Source organism: Rhagoletis pomonella, unplaced genomic scaffold (genome assembly GCF_013731165.1).
Source record: "Rhagoletis pomonella isolate Grant_MI unplaced genomic scaffold, Rhpom_1.0 Rhpom_scaffold_00001, whole genome shotgun sequence".
In the NCBI taxonomy this organism is placed as follows: domain Eukaryota; kingdom Metazoa; phylum Arthropoda; class Insecta; order Diptera; family Tephritidae; genus Rhagoletis; species Rhagoletis pomonella.
The window spans coordinates 37,344,843-37,366,110 of NW_023458555.1; the positions used below are offsets into that span (position 1 = coordinate 37,344,843).

Below are 21,268 nucleotides of genomic sequence, written 5' to 3' on the forward strand. Positions count from 1 at the left end.
TGAACCTTCCATGCAAAACTTTTTGTGAATTATTATTCATTTAACTATGTGTGCATTAGGGTAGCTCTTATAAGGCACTTTCTAAAAAAATTCGATATATTTAATGCGCTACTATTCAGTCAGTGGAAAAACTAGCTGGAATATAGTCCGATAGGCTACTTCAATGCACATACGGGAATAATAGCGCATTTTTCCTCAAAGTGAACTGAACAATCGAATTTCAAATATGCTTTGCTACTAAATACTTATTCTTAGAATTAACGATTCATGCTAACAATTTTGGCTGTTAAAGGATATTGAAGGGTACAAATTTTAAAGGACACACATTTTTCAGAGAGGATAACCGACAGCCGGGTTGTGTAGTTATTAGAGCTTTCACACAAGCCATAGCCCGGTTTCATACATTTTGTGTGCTTAAATCGAGACAAATTTAAATTTGATATAGTGTTTCGACTATAGCCAGGCAATGGAAAGAATAGTTAGCGTTGACCGATTCCGCAGAAACTTGGCATGTTCTCTAGTTTTTCTTAGAAATAGAAAGTTGTGAAATATGGCAAATATGGGCTCATTGCGACGCCCTCCATTCTTGAGGGCGAAAACATTACATTTCATCCGATTACGACTAGGGGTATTTTCGATGACAACACTGACAGAGAACGTAAAATACGGAGAACATGCAAAACTATAGCCTGGACATCTATGTACATACATCGTGGCCGGTAATACAGTCACCATACTAATTCACATATGAATTCAATTGATATTAGGGGTATTCTCGAAGTCTTGCAAAGTCCTTGCACGGTACACGATTTGCAAAGCCGTCCGATAGGAAAACCGGTTTTCACCATGCAATCCGTGCACCGTGCACTCTGCATCCTATGGTTTCTGAGTGAACTAGTAAACAAATAAAAAAAAAAATAATAAAATAAATAATTTGGCGACCGCGGTAACCGAGTGGTCAGAACTGTGTACTATTAACAGCTCAGTAGCATCCAGTTTCGATCACCAATGCGATCCATTCTTAGATATCTGTTTTTAATTTTTTCTAATAAATTTAATTTTTTTAGTTTTATGTTATTTCCACGGAAAATAATCAATATTTCTTTAAATTTTAACCAAAAAAATCAACATGTTGTAATTGTCGTAAAACAATTTTAACTACACTCACGTATTTGTGTTCGTACGTCCTACCGTAATTTACAATGATTTTTGTTTTTCGAGTTTAACCAATAAAGATTAAATATAATAACTAATATTTCCTTTTTACTTTTTTCGCTCAAAGATAATAATTATTATTGAATTATATTTTTTCACTTAAGAATAATGATCATTCAAAAAACTCAAAAGCTATAACATTGTGATTTCCAATTCACCGGTAGCGACAATAAAAGGAATACATCCCAAAATTTCCATGTCGAACTTTCAGTAGGTTGCGTCTGTATGGCCTTTTCAATTTTATAATACTCATTATTTTTAAGTGGAAAACTAAAACTCAATAATAATTATTATCTCTGAGCGAAAAACTAAAAATCATATTACATATATTCATTATTTGTGATCGAAAAAATAAAAATCAAATAATAATCATTTTCGTTGAGCGAAAAAATAAAACTCAATAACAGTTTTTGTTTTTAAGCGAAAAAATAAAAATTATAAAAAAATAATTAAATGCTGATTTAAATTATTTTACTCATATAATGATTACTGGTTGTTTCTCTCAAAATTTTTTCAAGTTTATTTAACATTGTGGAGTTCAATTTTATTAAAAGAGACCACAGCAACTATAATTACATTTAAATAAATAAAAGTCATAATTGAAGGAGCGATAAAAGACATAATTTTCGTAGCTGTAGGATTTTAACCCACGACCCCGACCGGCTAGCTTAATCCGCAATACTGCCATCTGTCTGGGTACAATTTGATCAGATCAACTGCGCTGTTAATCCGGATTAAAGTTGCCGCCTGTCTATACTAAAAATCTGGAACTTGATCCGCATCAACTGCAGTTAATTCCCGAGATAATTCCGAATTAACAAGTTGATTCAGATCAACTCTGCCTTAAGTCTTAAGATTTTAATCTTTTACATACACATGTTATTTATTTACTACTTTAAGGGCCGTTTTCACCATCTCTGTTTAACACTAATCTCCAGTTAAACATCGTTACCGACGTTATCGACACAATGCTATATGTGTGTAGTCAGTAACGTCGGTAACGATGGTAGTACTTTCACTGTCCGGTTAACACAATTCGGAGGTATAAGTTCCGGATAAATACAAAAACTGCTCAATCGATCACATGTTATATGTATGCTTGATGTCAAAAACGTCGATAATCATGTTTAACTGGTAGGTAGTGTTAACCAGACTTGAACAAACGGCCCTAAATAAAATAGTACATCATTTACTTTGAAAACAAAAGCGTTTAGTTTCAGTATGTACGAGTATTTTCAGTTCTTCCTTCCGCCTATTGATGAATTGATAGAGCTTACGAGTTCTTCCGCCAGGCGCCACCGACCATCTTGAACCGCCACTGTTTTGACTTTTAATTGTACCGTACGCCGTACAATTGGTCAAAAAACAATACTGCTCCGCAGAAAAAAGTACAATTGGTGACATTATTTATAATCTAAAAAATTAAATCTGAAAATAACGTATGTACCTATACCATATCGAAAAAATTAAAATTCCAAAATAACTTCCAAATATTATTCATAAAATAGGAACGCTACTTTAACGTTTAAATTGTGAATTTATTACAAAAGGTTCTTGAAAAATATACTTTAACAGGTTTAATTTAATTTTTCAAATACCAAGTCCCTGGCGCGGCCGAGGGTGCCCTTTATACCGTCAAAATTAAATTTTGTTTAACACCATTTTTTTTTATATAATGGAACGAAACTGATGACTAGCACAACATTCTTAAAATAAGAGCCACCCTAATGCACATATTGCATGCAAATCTTTAAATTGCTTTTTGTCAAATAGAAAGTGCTAAGATGATTTAAGTTGTTAGGTCAAAAGCTTTTTTTTATATAAATTTCACATTTTCCTCATTAATACGTTTCTTAAATTAATTTGTGTTTTCAGGTGAACAAATGAACATACATATCTACTTACCCGAGTACATGCAAGATTTTTTGTTTTTTGTATTATCAACTTAACGGCATCTTGAAAGCATTTAAATACTTATGGTACTTTAAACCTATAAACTAGGCGTATTTAAGTTTAAGTGGTTTAATTGATTAGCTTTTGAGTATAATTTTTGTTGAATGTAAACTCAGTTTAAACATTTTAAGGCATCATAATTACATCTTTAAAGTATGTATAATTTTATCAGCCACATTTCATTTGCTTATATTTGATCTTTGGTATATATAGAAATTTTAAGCAGCATTTAAAAATCAAATCGTTGGTTAATCAAATAAAAATGTTAATGCATACTATATACATACAGCTTAAACTTAGCACTAACTTAGGCTTAGATTGCAGCGAGGTTTAATGTAGGCGGGCGGGTGGGCATGCGAAAGTTAACTGATAGCCAGTTGTAAAAGAGCCGCGTTAAAGGTATGCAGGTGTACATACATACATACATACATACATATGTAGCATACAGCGTTGGGCTTTCGTTACGCCCCTGAACAGCGTCAATTATGGCAGGAAATTTAAATGCGCGAATGGCCGGTGCTTAAGTATACAAGTTAATTAATATGAATATATGTCGATAAACTTGTGCATTTTACGGCAATAACGCATGCTAAGAAACGTAAACAAATTTGAATTCTTAACAAGGCATGGTGCTGGTGGGCGGGGTGGGGCGGTGTACTTCACTTGCGACGGGAGACTTTGCAGTGCCAGTAATTGCTGCTTTACAACCGTGAGCTGCGCCTAAGATTAGGTTAAATATATACAATACATATGTAAGTGTCGGTGTTTAATACTTTTCGGTTCAATACTGCTAGGTGATTTCTAATTTATCAAATCAAGAACTAAGAAACTACTAAAAATATATAGCCATTAATGGAAAGTCGCAAATAAATAAGTAAAATGTGTGAAATCTTGGACAAACACAATTCGAAAGCATGAAATCAATCCAAAATAATACTTTTTTCTTGGTAATGAGTTTAGGTATTAAATAATTTAATATTTAGTTGCTCATGCAAGCCAATTTAAAACTATGTAAGTATAGCTCATCTTACTAACATTTTCCAAACCGATAGCCGATCAAATGTTCCATTGATATTGCTTTTTGCCAATGCAATATGCATTTATTTGATATGGCAACATTGTCCCTTGCAAGTGGCGCTTAATTATATATGAATGATAATTGTGTAATTTTTTCCACATCGCCCCACACCTGTACCGATTCAATGTATTGAAAATCGCTTTCGGGTTGAAATTGTGTGATATAATTTCGACCATCTTCATACACCGAGTATACATAGATGCCATCATCTTGGAACGCGAATTCTAGGGCAAATTCCGGCCCTAAAAGAGAATACGAATTGGTATTTACAAATGCGTCAGTAGTGTTTATAATTGAGTTAGTGTTGAGAAAGCCTTTGCTTATGCTATCATTAATCATAGCTTTATTAGTATGCGTTAAGTGAGCTTTAAACCGACCATCTAATGTGTCGAACTGCGTTTCTTTGTAGTTCATCCATTCGTCATTTTCCTTGTAGTCCTCGATTAGTACGTTGTTAGCTAGATCCCATTTGAATTGATAAGCGACAGACTGTGGATTTTCGTTAACCTCATTTGCAAAGTTGATGGAAAATCTAAAAAATAACGAGACAAAATTAGAAAAACAAAATTAGCTAAAGTGTGTCAGACTTTTTGAATTTTTCTTTTTAAAACAGAATAAATATATATGTACATATAACAAGTAATTTTTAAGCAAAAAACAAAACTGACCTACATTTTTACGCCGACTCCGAATGGCGGATTTTAATCAGAAGCTGTTTTTAATGACAGAATACACTGGGAGGTTTGTCATTGCCTGCCGAGGGGTGACCGCTATTAGAAGAAAGGTTTTTTGTTTTTGTTTTTTTATATTTTGCTGTTGGTCAGAAAGTGGGTTTGGACCCAGGCCATACGTCCCACTGCTAACCACTACACCACAGCGGCCGTCGAATTAATCTATTTCCGGCGGTGGTTCCAAATATCCCTATCTTGCGCACCCTGGCATTGAAGTCCCCATATAAAATACATGGAAAACTTAATGCGCTTTGAGCGACCTCTAAATATTTTTTGATTTCAAAAAAAAAAAAAAATAGGGGTATATTTTTTCGGTATAGAAAGCATACAAATTCCGACTTTAATTTTTCACATGCATTTTTGGACCACCCTAGTGTACATACATACATTCATACACACTGTACGGCAAAATCAATTTTTTTTTCTGGGTATTGGACCAAACCAATTTTTTTTAAGAGATTGAGTCATTGGTAAAACAGAGATTTCTCCGTTTTTGAAGTTAGCCTCCGAAATCGAAATATGGGCCTTCAAAGTTCGAAATAGGGCCTTTGGTAAACAATTATATTTAATTATTGCACTTACAACGATATCAAGTTTTTGAAAATCGGTTAGTAACTTTTTTGTTTAAAATATTTTTTTTATACAAAAAAAGGTATTTTTTCATTAAAATTTTTTTTTTCTCAAATTTTTATATACGAAGTATACAACTATGCACATCACAAGAAAGGGGAATAAATCATCTTTACAACGATATGAATTTTTTAAAAATTAGTTCAATATTTTCTGAAATATTAAGCTATTAATTTTTCGAAGATCTGACCTTTGACCCGTTATAGCACCTGTAATATAAGCTTTCACAAACAAATTCATATACCATATAAATAAGAGCAAAAGGCGGACCACGTCTGAACTTTTACTTTTTTTGCTTTTTACATGCAATAATTAAAAATAATTTTTTACCAAAGGTCCAATTTCGAACTTCGAAGGCCCATATCTCAATTTCGGAGGCTAACTTCGGAAAACGGAGAAATTACATTTTTTACTTATAACTCAATCTCTTAAAAAAAGTTGTTTTGGTCCAATACCCAGCCGAGTGCTGTACAATGTACATATGTACCAGAGTTGTGAAAAATGCATTAATTTTTTAATGCATTAATAGTATTTAAAGCAATAATGCTAATGTAAAAAATTAATGCATTAAATTGTGAAATTTAATGCAAATTAATATTTCAATGTATTAATTCTGAAAAATGTAAAGCTAATGAAATTTTTTTTTCATTAAATTATCCAAGCCAATGCTAATGAAAAAATTGTAATGAACTAAAATGTTTAAAACTTTTGCTCGTTTGCATTATTAAAAACCATTCAATTTTTTTTCTGGTGAAATATAAATAACCTCTTTTGGAAGGACTTGGAATAATTACTAATAGTTTTTTCAGCTTCATTATATTATTTGTATTTGTAGAAAAATTCTTCTAAACATTGTTAGATGTTTTATGAAAATAAAAGCCAATGTGCATGCAACTCAGAGTGCTTTTGTAGATTTTTATGTTGATTGATGATGCATACCGATTACATATATTATGAGCCAAAAACGGACAGATAGCCAATTTCGCAGCGCATGCACACGACTGAGGACTTACTCTGATCTAATTTAATCAATAAGACGTTTTTTAGTTCCGTTTGACAATAGGTTTTTACATATTTAACGACAAATGCTATTGAACTTGACATAGTGAAAACCAGCCTTAACGTCCGTCACTATCATTTTTGACCTTAAAATTTTACCCTCACCGTCAGTAAAGAAATTTTACTTTAAAATAAAAGTAGTTAATGGGTTTTTAATGCTTGTTATAATTTTAATGCAATAAATTATTGCAATAGCATTCATTTAAACATTTTAATGTCAATACAAAAAAATCATTAGCATTATTTCTTCGGAATTAATGCATTGAAATTTTCATTTACATTAAATATCAAAACTTAATGCATTAATCTTTTTCATTTACATTGAAATGCTATGCATTAAAAAATTTAATGCATTTTTCACAACTCTGATATGTACATATGTTTAAAATATCCAAAAAAGCAATAAAATAAAAAGTAGAACGCGCATCCGAATTCCCAAGCTGCAAATAGTATGTACCTACAAACTTATTCACCTACCTACTTGTCAACAAATTTTCTTTATTTATTGCTGCTGCTAATATGTATGTGGCGCCCACAGCATCACAAATAAGCACGTGGTAGTCAAACTACTTTAAATTTAATGACGGTGACGCTTCATACATACATACATACATATGTACACATAAGTACATAAATTGTTGAGCACTTAACTACTAATTTGTGCCGATTTAAAATTAACAGTGGAATGCATTTGTTCATTGGACCACGGGAGAAGTAAAGTTGGTATTTTAAATTGTACAACAAATTCCAATCATTACAACATCACATTCCCATAACGAAGCGATAAAGAATTCATAAAAAAAAAAATGGATCTTTTGCCTACTTTTATTTTAACAACAAAACCAAAATCTTCACACAACCAAGTAAATCGAAGCTGATCTGTTGGCAAAAGAGCGTAATGGTGTTTTATACCTATGACATCATTTCCAAAAGAACGCAGCAAAAAAAATGTTTCATTTAGTTTTTTGTTTGCCGGGCAGTAGGTAAGTGAAAAGGCAGTGGAATGAAATATGTGATAAAAGAAGGTCAAAGCATGTCTTGAAATGCTATTGCTTCAACACGTGCTCATTAAATATATGTACGAGGGCGGTTGAAAAAATATGCATAAGAATGGGTTTGAAATTGAATATGATTTTTCACAGTCGGAAATGAAACTACTTTAAAAGCAATTTAAAAAGTACTTTTTTACGAACAACAAGTGGTTGGATTGCTTCCTTTTTCATATAAGCAACTAACTATCGGTGCTTCGTTTAAAATCTCCAACAGAAACCAACCAACTGCCAAATTCCGGCGAAATGTCATCTGTTCTCTCACAAGAGAGAAATATCCAAAATAGTACGCGAACAGAAAATTTGCAGAAACTTGCAAGTTAGACGAACAGCTGATATAATTTTTGTTTACATTCAAAAGTGTAAAATTTAAAACGTACGAAAACTCATTACAACGTGGTATCCTGGCACAGTTTATTGATTAAACAAATAACTACTTACTTCTTACAAGTTTACTTAGTCGCATTTTGTAATTTTTAACTTCCAAACCATCAAATTCAATTTTGTGATTTGCGTAAATGCCCACCAGCTGTTTTTGATCAGCTGTTTTCCTGTTGGCAAATTGCTGTTGGCAAAAATTTTTCCAGCAGAAACCAGCAGCTTCCCCTCAAAATGAAATGTCACTTTGCTCTCTCAATTTCCCCTACTTTGCAAGTTTTTTGCGTACGCGAACGCAAAAACTTGTAAGTTTTGGTTAAACATGAACAATTAACAGCTACGCGAACGAACCTTATATTAACATAGCGATGTCCTAGAAGAAAGTCAATTATCCGACTCTGCATTTGATTTAAACTAATTTAATATGTATTTATCAGTATTTTTCGTTTGAATAAGCTTACGTCCTGCACTTCACAGATGCTTCTTCATATTTGGAAGACAAAAATAAAATTATTTTAATTTTAACAATGTTGCCTCTGATGGGGTTCGAACCCGCACATTCTGGAAGCTAACAAATAACAGCAAGCACCTCTGCACGTTCAGCTACAGCCAGACATTTGCATGTGCTTTCAAATTTTTAATTTGAATTACTTACAAGCAGCAAGTTGATTGTAAGACGCTGCATTTCACTCCAAGTTCTTTAAAGAACTTCAAGAGTAGTATGTATGAATTTTTGTTACTTTGAATATTAAAAACTCTGACTATTTCTCAACAAATTTTCACGTAAGTAAACAATTTCAGAGGATAAATTTATCAATCTTAAAAAAAATACCTGGCATGTACACTTTGTTTAGAAATTACCAAAATACCCTTCTCGATATAGATTTTTAAATAACAATCAAAAAGTTTATCTTTTGTAAATTTTTCCTAAAAATGTTTTTACATTTATAATAAAAAATTAAAACAAGTTGTTTTAAATTTTATTGAAAGAATAAAAAATAAAGGCAGTTTTCGCTGTAAGCTTCCTAAAAAATGTTTTTATTTCCCATTTTTATTAAAACATAATGCACTATTTGGAAATTTTACCATCGAAACGCTGGTTGTTCATCTCTACAGCAACCAGCCGCGGTCTTTAAGCTAATTGATTGCTGCCTTATTTTTAGATAGCATTTTCGAAAATCTCTATAGGCTGCAGCTTTGTATGCTGCGTATTTCCCTGCAGCAGCAACACGCTACTCTTCGTCATACCAGTTGTTTCTACGTGGGCCGTAGTATCCAACCATCAACCACGAAGATATTAGAAGATGTTTTCCCACAGCTCATTTATATCCGATCGTTGGAGAGTTTTTGTTTAAGCACGATTGAGAGTCGATTGCGAAATTTCTCGGCTTATGTATTTGCAAGTTAGGTTAAAAAAATCAAATTTTGCTGTGACGGGTGGGACATGCAATAAACATTTCTTATAAAGCTTTCAACTTCTCACCATAATTAAATTTTTGAAATGACGCAGCACTGTTTCAAAGTCCATGAGTTGTACGTTTTTTTTTGTATAATTATATTTTGCATTGTCCCCTTCAATACACGAGTAATGCCTTAACAACTTGATGGTAAAATGCTACATTAGAGATGGTCGCACTATGGTTGCGTTTATAACAATAAAAATAGAGAAAATAGGGATAAATCGATAAAAATCAATTTCTAAATGATTATTCTATATGCTTTACTGTTGTCATTGATTTAAACGCAATCTACGAAATTTGTTTACCTGTGGTGTCTCTTCGCTGGAATGACCCTCAAGCCACTTATAGACTAGCTTAGGAGATATTCTGCTCTACCCTAGTATCTATTTTTGGCGGCTCTTAAAAATATTTGATGAGTAAAAATAGTTTATGTGTTTATGCTTCTTTCATTTTTAATAGCTCCAACAAATGGTTAAGTGCCTAACCAATGACTCGTCTTAAGTTTTGCCCATTTTTCAACACAATAGAATTAGTAATTGCTAATTGGCCGCCGTCATAATTTTGTGATTCATTTTTGTTCAAAATTTAGTAAAAGTTTGCGCATTCTTCTGAGCAAATAACTTAATCGTGTGTCAATTTTTAAAATGAAATTATAATTACTATGTATGAATATATGCGAACATTCATGCGTACATATGTATGTCTATTTTAGGATTTCGTTTGCAGATAGCTCTTTGACTTTTGGTTTATGAATACAATTTTTTACTTAATACTTAATCAGCCTTATCAGGAGTTCGATTTTTGCCCGAAATCGTTCACTTTTTGCTTCCGTGTATTCACTACGGGCCGATGCAAAAAAAATTCGGGGGAATTGATTTTCGGACGAAACTCTCGATAATGCTGGCTTTCTCATGTCGTTCGAATGGACACCGACACTCCAGAGCAGTAGCAGAGGAAGAGGGAGGCCCCCACTGCGATGGAAAGATCAGGTGGAGAAAGACTTGGCTTCACTTGGCGTCAGTTCGCACAGACGAGAAACGACTGGCGTGCTTTGCTGAACTCGACCAAAATCGCTTAGGCGGTTACAGCGCCAAAAAAGAAGAAGAAGAAGTATGTATATGCGCATGTAAATACATATATATGGTATCCAATACTTAGCTAAATTATGGATTTTCATACTTTTTTTCTGCACAAAACGCTTTATATTTTTAGCAAGTAGTTGGATGACGAAGAAGCCACTTTGAAAGCTGGTATGAAAAGCGTCTGCCCACGCTATAAAAGTTCCCAAAGATTTTAGAAAGCAACTTCGTCAGATAAACCTGCTACAGCGATAAAGTGAAACTATAAGCTCAATTTTAAGCATAAAAACATTCATACATACCTTATTATAAAAAATTCACAATAATATCATACATACATACATATGTAGTTATATCACTTTCAGTTCATACAAAAATATTCAATTTTAATTGAAAAAATTGCTTTTATTAATATTTCTTACATAAATAAATACATAGTGTACAACTGGACTTTAATTATTAATCAAAATTGATTTCACGCGAAACACTTTTCTTCGAGCAGTTACTTATCAGAGTTCTTATCAATGTATTACTCATCAGCAAGGCATATCGCCACCTAAAGGTGAAAGTCCATTTTTTGAAATTGTTCGGGAGAGACGAAAAATCGACGTAGTTTCTTATTGCCTGCTATTCTGCATCAAAAACAAAATTTTGAGAAAAAATGGAGTTGGCAGCTTTTCACTTTTAGGTAGCGATGTAATAAAGACATACAGATATGAACAACTTTTTGTCTACCTAAGTACATGTGTAGGTAAATTAGGGTTCATAACTCTCCATACAAAAAATAATAATAATAAAAAATAATTTTCTATCGAAATTATAAAATTTAGTATATTTAGTATAGTAAGATTTGAGCCAAAATATTACGGAAAATATTAAGATTTACGTGAGCTGGACCAATTTGAAAATATGTACCAAAAATCTCATTATTTTGATTCTGTGGATAATATGTATATTGAAATATTTTTGTGCTGAACTTTTAAGATGAAACTCTTCTGTTATCTGGAGTGATTAAAAAAAAAATTAAATCAAATTTTATTCATAAAAACTAAATTTTATAAGTTATTTTGAAATCGACTCAGCTCACATAAATCTAAACATTTTTCCGAAATAGTTAGGCGGAAGTCTTAAATTATAATACATTTTATACCTCCGGCGGAAAAGACGCGACTTTTTTGGTGAGGCACACTAATGTACATACATTGTTGTATGTTTTTACAATCCTATAAACTGAGTTTCGCCACAATTGTTAAGAATCCAGATAACACATGCCACATATCGCTCATTTACCAAGTCGTTATTCTTATTTTCGTTGATTTTGTTAGATAAAATGAATTGCTTTTATTGGCAGCTAGCTTATCAGTTGTAAATTTAATTAATTAAGATTAAGTTATCTTTCTGTAAACATACATATCGATCATTTACTTCAATAGTGTAATAATCCAAAAAATACAAATTTCGAGTTTAGTATGCAGATATTAACGATACCTCTGAAAAAGAGGGCATCTCTAGTGGAAAAATCCCAGGAACCCAGTATCTGAAGACAAAAAACTCCCTAAAACAGAATGGTTACAATTATTTGATTGTACCTTTCAAAATAATTGTCTTAGTCAAAAAACGTTACAAAGCAATATTTGTGTACAATAAAATAATGAACATTTTTCTGATACATTCTATTGACCAAACAAAAATTTTATTGCAGTTTTTTGCGATCACAGAGAAATTGTTTTACGTAGTTTTTTTAAAATAATTTTTATAAATATTTCCACTTCACATATTGCTTCAACAGTTTCCTTTTTTTCAAAAAACATTGCAGTTTGGGGGTATACAAGGCATACCCATGAAAGCCAAAACTTAAGAAAAATCTTCATATAGACCTGCTATACAAACTCATTTTCAGTAAAAGAAAAAATGGGACCTAATATAAAAAAAGGTTTGTTTTATTAATAACTTTGAGAGCCTCCTATAAAATTTTTTACTTGAGGTTTCAACAGTATTAGCAGAATAACAAAGAGTCCATTTGAATTCTATTTCATTATTATCGTTCGCCATTGTTGGCAATACAAGGCATAGTCAAAAATTGTAGAATTAATAACTATTTGAGATGCGACTACACAACCATTATTTTCCTAAATCAAAAGAAAGATCAAAAAAAAAAAACAAAACAAAAAACATTTGAAAATTTTTTTTTAGTTAAATACACGTAGCACCCCAAAAACCATAACCTTTGCGCAAAATTATCGTATGTTACAAAGTTTAGATATGCTGAGATTATTGAGAAATACAATCAAACGCAAGATAGTGTTTGTAGAAGGGTCTCCACATTCTAATGTCTTAGCACATACGAAAATCTCGCCAACAAGAAAAAATTCATTGTTACATACGATGAAATTTACAGTAAATTTTTGTGGTAGCTATTGGGACGTAATATTTGAACAGGTGATGCGTTATTGGTCGTAAAACAAAGTTGCATCAAAAAGTGAACTTTTATTACAAGTGTCACCAATTAAAAATCAGTTCAAAATTTTTTGACATATAAGGGATTTTAATTTTGTGAATATCTGACCTTTGATCCCTTATAGCACCTACAGTATTAGTTTGCAAAAAAAGTTATATTCCGTTTAAATAAAAGCAAAAGGGGGCCACGTCTATGTTTTACTTTTCAATTGTTTAAATAGGGTATCTAAAAATAATTTTTTACGAATGATCCAATTTCGAACTTCGAAAGCCCATGGCTCCATTTCGGAGGCGAACTTCGAGAAACGGAGAAATTACTTTTTTCATTATGACCCAATCACTTAAAAAAAGTTTGTTTGGTCCAATACCCAGCCAAGTGCTGTACAGTGTTGTTGTACTTCAAACAAATGTTAACATTACAATTTTTAATTTGATTGCACAAAACTGCATTAAAATATAGCTTCAGAACGAAGGTATACACCGGAAAATATTCGCACATTTATTCTGAATCATATTGCTTATATAATTTTTTCATGAAAAACTACTATTTTAAGAGTTATAAACAAATAAATAAAAGTATATTCTTGAATGAGTTTTTATACTGTAGGTCCGGGAGCCTGGGATTTGCCCACTACTGGTGTCAGAACTAACGCAGAACTAGCTGATTAAGGGCGGTACTGGTTCTCGATCAATCCCAACGCAATGATATAAACTGTCTCTTTTTACACGGCGATGTCCTACGAAGTGGAAATTGACCCCTCTGCAGAACTTTCGAACAAGTTCTGAAGTTCTTTAAGAAAGAAAAATTTTGATTCTTCGATTTTTCGGTATTTCTTCGTTATTTTCTTTTTACCATTAAGAAATCAAAGGTAATTTTAAATTTTTATATGAGATATGAAGTCGGGTGGTTTTTTGCTTAAAAATTACTTGTCTTTTACAGATTGCATTTCATTTAATTTTTATTTATTCTTTAACGGACTTCAAAAAAGGAGAAGGCTATCAATTCGTCGGAATCTTTTTTTTATGTGCATATGTCGGCCGCTGTGGTGTAGTGGTAAGCAGTGCGCGCTTCTACTCCGCAGGACCCGGGTTCAAACCCTGTTCAAAGCAACATCGCAAAAAAGATAAAAAAAAAGGTTTTTTCTTAACAGCGGTCGTCCGTCGGCAGGCAATGGCAAACCTCCGAGTGTATCCTCCATGAAAAACAGCATCTCATCAAAATGCAATCGCCATTCGGAGTCGGCGTAAAACTGTAGGTCCCTCCGCTCTGTGTGACAATATCAAGGCGCACGATACAAGTCGGAGGAGAAGCTCGGCCAAACACTAACATATGTGTAAGCGCCAATCTATTATTATTATTATGTCACCGCTTAACTTTGAACCAAGTTAACCAAATTATATAATTCTTTTTTTTTTAAGGGAAGGTGTTACCTCAAAGGTGGCCCCATACTAATTTTGTTTAGATTTTATATGAGAATTGAAGTTGGTTTTGTTTTTAATCGACTTCAAAAAAAGAAGAAAGTTATCAATTCGTCGATATACATATTTTTTATGTAAGTTACCGCATAGCTGTGGACCACGTCAACCGAACCGGTCCCATACTAATTTGATGTTTAGATACGGTCATTGGATTTTATGAGAATTGAAGTCAGTTGTGTTTTTTTGCTTAAAAACTAACATTTAAATTTATTACATCTGAAAATCGCAACTGCATCTACCGCGATTTGAATTCGCGACCAACGATGTTAAAGTCGGAGGTCTTCCCTCGGAGCTATTTTCGTATTGTACAGAAGTGAGAATTTGTGCATTTACTTCTCAGTCAGGGTTGCCACTGACGAAAAAAATAGTTACCATTCACTAGAAAAAAATTTACAAAATCTGGAAAATATCTAACAATAACTTGTTTTCGTTATTTTAGTAAAAAATTTAATTTTGTAATTTTTCTTAGATTTTTCAATAACAATTAAAAATATTTTCAAAGAACTAATTAATTAATATTAATGGCATCTTCTCAGTTTCTTTCAACTAAAAGAGAAAGTGATGAAACTAAAGGCAACAACGAAACTTCATCTTTTGAAAAAACTTCAACTGGAGTTATTATAGACAAAAACAGTGAGCCGAAAACGATCCGTGATTTGTTTAATATTCACAATATTTTCTAAGTAAACATTTGTTGGCATTTTTTTTCTATAAGAATATTGTTTGACCTTTAACCAAACCCATAAAAATCAAGAATTCGAGCTAAATACAACATTTAGAAAAATTCAAAAAATGTTTGTCTAAATTTCGAACTTTTTACTCTGAATTTTCATAACAATTTAAGGCAGAGCTTTATAGCCCATAATATTTGAGTATAACCAACAATGTGCAGCTAAAAGTTCCCGTTGATTTATTTTTATTTTTTGCCGCCTGTCGTTTGTGTTTTTTTTACTCATTTAACAATTGCATTGATTTAATTTTTTTTTCGAATAATAATAGTGCGTAATTACCTGTCCATTGTTTCTTTTTATTTAAATAATCGTTTAAAATACTTAATGCGCTCGAAAATTAATGCAATAAAACACACTACACTTTTGGAAATAAATTTTTAATATAAAGATGACTACGAAAAATAAAGCGGGAACGAAAAGTTTTATTTGTTTACCAAAGTGGCAACCCTGTTCCTAGCTTTCACATGCTTAATGTGAGAAATTTTGAGGTGAGCGCAACTAGCACAGCGAAAGTTTCAACTGTCCCGCCCTGCATCCATTTTGCACTAGTTCGGAGAGAGTCATGATATGTGTAGTGCTGAACTAGCGCCTTGCGAGACATGTTTCATGCAGGGTACATACATACATACATACATACTACTACATGTATTTCGACCCGCAATTCAGATATAAGAACTTGTCTGGAACTGCCAAACGAAATGCTTAGCAAGACCAAATAAGTGACGACTCTAATTAAAGTCAGCTGTTTAAATTGTTTAAATTACAAAAAAGCAGGCATATGCAAATATAAAAATACCTTTTTTTATGCAAATGTACGGATACTTGCATGTGGATACTTTTACCTTTGCTTTAGTGGAATCCAGTTACACTTGTTATTTCGTGCAAAGTATTGGAAGGTTTACAGTACATCGCACTTTTGTATTTCAATCTGATTTCCCCAGAAATTAAAATGTTGCGTGTAAATATGATGGAGATATTTGGCTTTGGTTTTGATTACTAGCTTAGTTAAACGCCATTGCATGTGTAAAATTTACGTCCCATTTAAAACACATTTCAACTGAACAACAAAACATATTTCAACTGAAGTAATTATTTTTCTCAATATTAAATGGATATTTACACACATGCCAAATATTTAACCAGACGGCGACGCACAATGGGACCACGGCGGCAAAAAATAGTAAAAATGGACTAGCGAATTCTGAAAAAGCAATTACGCACATTTGTTGCAAAATCGCCAACTAACTAAAATAAAAAAAAAAATTTTGATAAAAATGCATATTAGCACTTATGGAACGAGCTTAAGGTACATAGATACAAGCAGGAACCGAGAACAAAAAGTATGAACGAAACTAAAAGCTCAGTTAGTCCAGACTTAACTTAAGTTAACTTACCGTAAGAAATCATCAATGGTTATTCAACACGTCAACTTAAGCCAAGAGCGGAAATATTTTGTTTTTGTATTTCTTTTTTCAGCTGTTTAACAGTTCGCTGGCTAAAATGCCATATCAAAAAAATGTATGCAAACAAAAATGTTTGCTTTCATTTATTTTTAAGAAATACAAAAACGAGAGTCTGGCAAGCCTGATTCTCTCACCGCTCTCAATTTCCGTAAGGCCGTAACTTGAGAACCTAAAATCTACAGGTTCTTAAGTTTCTTACGGTAAGTTAAGTTTTAACTAACCGCCAACACAGTTTCTCATATAACAGGTTAGCCAAAATATTAAATTAAGTTAAGTTACGGAAATTAAGTCTAGACTAACTGAGCTTTAAATGTCGTTCTCGTAGTCAGTGTTGCCAGAGAAAATTTCGTTTGGAGCTAAAACGGTCGAAAAAAGAGCTAAATAATACTAATAGTAGCTAAAATGAAGAGCTCCATATTTTTGTTAAGGTGGAACATTTATTGACGTAAGATTGTTTTTACATTTTCGGCACTTTTAATAAAACCAACGAATTTTATAAGATTAAGTGCTGAAAAAATCTTTCAAAACCAAAATAAGGTGTAAAATATGGCACTTAAATATAACAGTGAACTAAAAATACGTATATAAATATAAAAAAAAGTAATTTCAGATATTGGAATTGAATAATTTTTTCAAAATTTTTCAAGAAAGTTTAACTTCCAGCTCTACTTTAAGGTAAAATTAGTAAGATATAACAAACTCCGCACTATCAGAAAAAGGATTTTTTTCTAAGTAATTTTTGAATTATTTAACCTAGATCCATGAATTTATGGTACACTGCATGTCGAAATTTTCCATTTTATCAACGCTTAAGTTTTGGCTTATACATATATACCAAATACAACTAAAACTTTCTGGAGCTAAAACGTGCTAGATGAATTTGAAAAGAGCTAAAAAAGGAGCTAGGAGCTAAAGCCCAATTTTGGGAGCTAAATAGAAATATAAAGAGCTAAATCTAGCTCCAAAAGCACCAAAATGGCAACACTGCTCGTAGTTTTGTTCCCAAGAACGCCTAAAACCCAGAACCAAAAGGACAATCATACATATAAGAACAAAACCATGTGGAACGTTCCCAAAGAGAACAAGATGTGAACAATACTTTTGCGAACATTTCTATGAGAAACAAGTAAGAAAGTCTAAGTTCGGGCGGAGCCGAACATTAAATACCCGGCGCAAGTATTAAATATATGATTTTCACCTTTCCGAAAGCTACCGCTACATGATAAGCCGGGGTGTATACATTTTAAGTAAATTAGCGTCCTTAAATTTCGAAATATTGAAATTTCAAGCATATCTGAAATTTACCGTTATATGAAAAGCGGCCTCAATTTTAGTCCGATTTCAACAATTTTCAACGGTTTGCTTTTATGTGGCAAGCACAATAACCATACTGAGTTTGGTACAAATTGCTAGAACGGTTAGCGAGATACATATCACAAGTGGGCGGTGCTACGCCCATTTTCCAAAATTTTGTCATAAACGTATTTCTTGGTAAAGAATTGTTGCAATCATTAATTTTGAATAAATTAGCTTCAATATTTACTGATTTATCGAAGATTTTGTATTTCTCGAAATTACCGTTATATGGGATGTGGGCGTGGTTATTGTCCGATTTTAGAAATTTTCGGCCATATTTTATGTTGTACCAGGACCAACAACTGTGCCAAGTTTGGAAGAAATTGGTGTAGCGGTTACCAAGATATACACATGTAACCATAAGTGGGCGTGGCTACGCCCATTTGCCAAAAATTTATAATATTCTTATTTTTCGTCTAAAACTTATTGAAAATATCAATTTTGAGTGAATAATCTTCAGTAGTTACTAAAATATCGCAGTTTTCGTTTTTCTGAAAATTACCGTTATATGGGAGGTAGGCGTGGTTATTGTCCGATTTCGCCCATTTTCAATACCATCCGTCCTACGCCCAAAAGAAGTGCACGTACCAAGTTTCGTTAAGATATCTCAATTTTTACTCGAGTTATCGTGTGCACAGACGGACGGACGGACGGACAGACAGTCACCGCTTAATCGATTTCTCTTTTCATTCTGATCATTTATGTATACATTTGTCTATCTATCTCGATTCGTTTTGCCTGTTACAAACAACCGTTATGTGAACAAAGTTATAATACCCTTGTGCACAAGTGCGCTCGGGCATAAAAATGGGAACATAAGTGTCCGGACCGTTTTGGCAAACCCCCGTTGACAAACCCCAACGAAAGTCTAAGGAACTTTCTCTCGAAGAATAATTGGGGAACTAAAAGCTGAATAACTTTCCGACAGAACTAAACGGAAACCAATCTTCTGTGAACTATTCGCGAAAAATTTAAGCGAAAACAAAATTTTACTCATAGTGTTCCATTAGTTTGAATGTTAAGATTAATCAAAAAAGAACTAAAAGTTAACTAAGCAAATAAAGTCAACGATAGACTAAAGACACGCACTTTTCTTAAAAATTCCATCAATGGACGGTTCAACCAAATGATAAACCATGATTCAATAATTAAAGGTTTGCTCATTAGTGACATTAGAGTTTTGACACTTCCTTAGCTCCCTTACAAAAGCTTTGCACACACACACGAACCCACACATAGTGCCTTGCTAAGGGAGCCGATTTTGTCAAGAAGGAGCGAGTTATTATTGAATCATGATGATAAACGACCTGGAAGTTGATGTAATCCAGCTTTCCGCTGGCTTAGAATTAACAATTATGGTTTTTACTGAAACGATTTTTCATACCAATATGCAGACGCTCCCCTCATTCTTAACGTTAAGTTCTGAAAACTTTTGTTCTCTAGCAGAACGTTCCCCAGGCATTTGTTCTTATTTGATCCTTCTTATAAAACTCCTCGATATTTTCGTTCTTACTTTTTCCTCATTGGAAAGTGTCATTCTCATTCTATTCTTGAAAATGTTCCCGAGCGTTTTGTTCGCATTTCGCTCTTTACGGAAACGTTATCGAACCATTTGTTCTCATTTTGTTCCCGTTCAAATTGCTCTTAATACTTTTGTTCCCGATTGGTTCTCTTTTGGGAACGTTCTTGACAAGAGATTTTGTTCTCGTGTAGAATTAAACCAAAACTCAAACGCGTTCTCGGTCCCTAGATAAAAGTAAATAATAATTTTTGTACATTTCACAGTTACAGAGTGGTGTTGTTTGGAAAGTTGTTATTGAACTGAACTCATTATTTCTAGACAACACCACTCTGTGACTGCCAAAATGTACAAATCTGTACAAATTATAAATCGTGTGATCCCTGCTTAAGAAAAAATTTGATTTTGTCGCAAGTAATTTAAATTAATTTTTCTATTATTTCGGATATAAAATAAGTCAATCTAATTGATTACCAGTTTTTTCAGCTTCTTGTTTGTTTTATAGAACCACCTTTTGTATACTTCATAGAATTTTGTATCGTATACATAGCTGAAGGAACGAATATCGATATGTATATAAAATGCAAATGGAGGAAAGGGCAAATATTTGTGACTTGCGAATCTGTTAATCAGAGTCAGCATTCAGCCAAGAGTGGCCGTTTCGCTGGACGAGATCCGTTTGCGATGATAAAACTCCTGCTTGCCTTAGCTCAGCTCTTGTTGTATAAAATGTAGGAAGAATCGAAGATTTCAGTACAAATACATCTTCATCTTTTTATTTGGCGCTGTAACCGCTAAAACGATTTTGGAAAAGTTCAACAAAGCAGGCCAGTCATTTCTTTTCTGTGCCAACTGACGCCAATTGGAAATGTCAAGTGAAGCCAAGGCCTTCTCCATTTGGTCTTGCATTGGGGGCCCCTATGTTCTCCTGATACTACCAGCGCGTTCCGGGTTTAATACTTTCAGAGCTGGAGCGTCGGTGTCGGTGCAAATGCATACCGTACACATAATTTAATACGTAAATGTTTTCGTTTTATAATTTTTAAAAAGGAGAAATAGGAAATTTAATAAATGTGTTTGTTAATTTTCCACAAAATTCATAAAATTTGGTGCTTGTGGCCAAAACCGTTCTGAAGGAGACGGGAGTATGTATTAGTGAGAAACTCTTCATTATTTTCCAAATTACAGAATTCTGGAGTTAACGAGCAGTAGTCGGATTCCAACATTTGCTACGTTGACGCACCACCAACAACGTCAGCCTGGAGATCAAGCGAAGAATAACTCTTGCCAACAGGTGCTACTTTGGGCTCGGTAGGCAATTGAAAAGAAGAGCCCTCTCTACACGAACGAAAATCACGCTCTACAAATCTCTCATCATGCCCGTCCTTTTATATGGCGCAGAAACTTGGACGATGTCGAACAAAGATTAGAAGGCTTTTGGGGCTTTCGAGAGAACTATTATACGCAAAATCTACGGCCGTGTTTTCGTGGACGACGGGTATCGGAGAAGATGGAATCACGAAGTGTATGAGCTTTTTAACGACGTAAACATAGTTAAGCGCATAAAAATACAGCGATTGCGCTGGCTTGGACATGTACGCATGGATGACGACGTTCCGGTGAAAAGATCT

At 33.2% G+C, this 21,268-nt stretch overlaps 1 protein-coding gene across 1 annotated transcript; it reads right to left on the reverse strand.

Annotated features, from left to right (window-relative positions):
- Positions 1-3,082: 3,082 nt before the first annotated feature.
- Positions 3,083-4,789, reverse strand: LOC118751188 (the record flags this gene model as incomplete). The annotated part of the gene is made up of 1 exon (XM_036485964.1): positions 3,083-4,789. A coding segment is annotated over one exon (483 nt), but the record flags the coding sequence as incomplete, so codon positions are not given.
- Between the last annotated feature and the right edge of the window lie 16,479 nt (positions 4,790-21,268).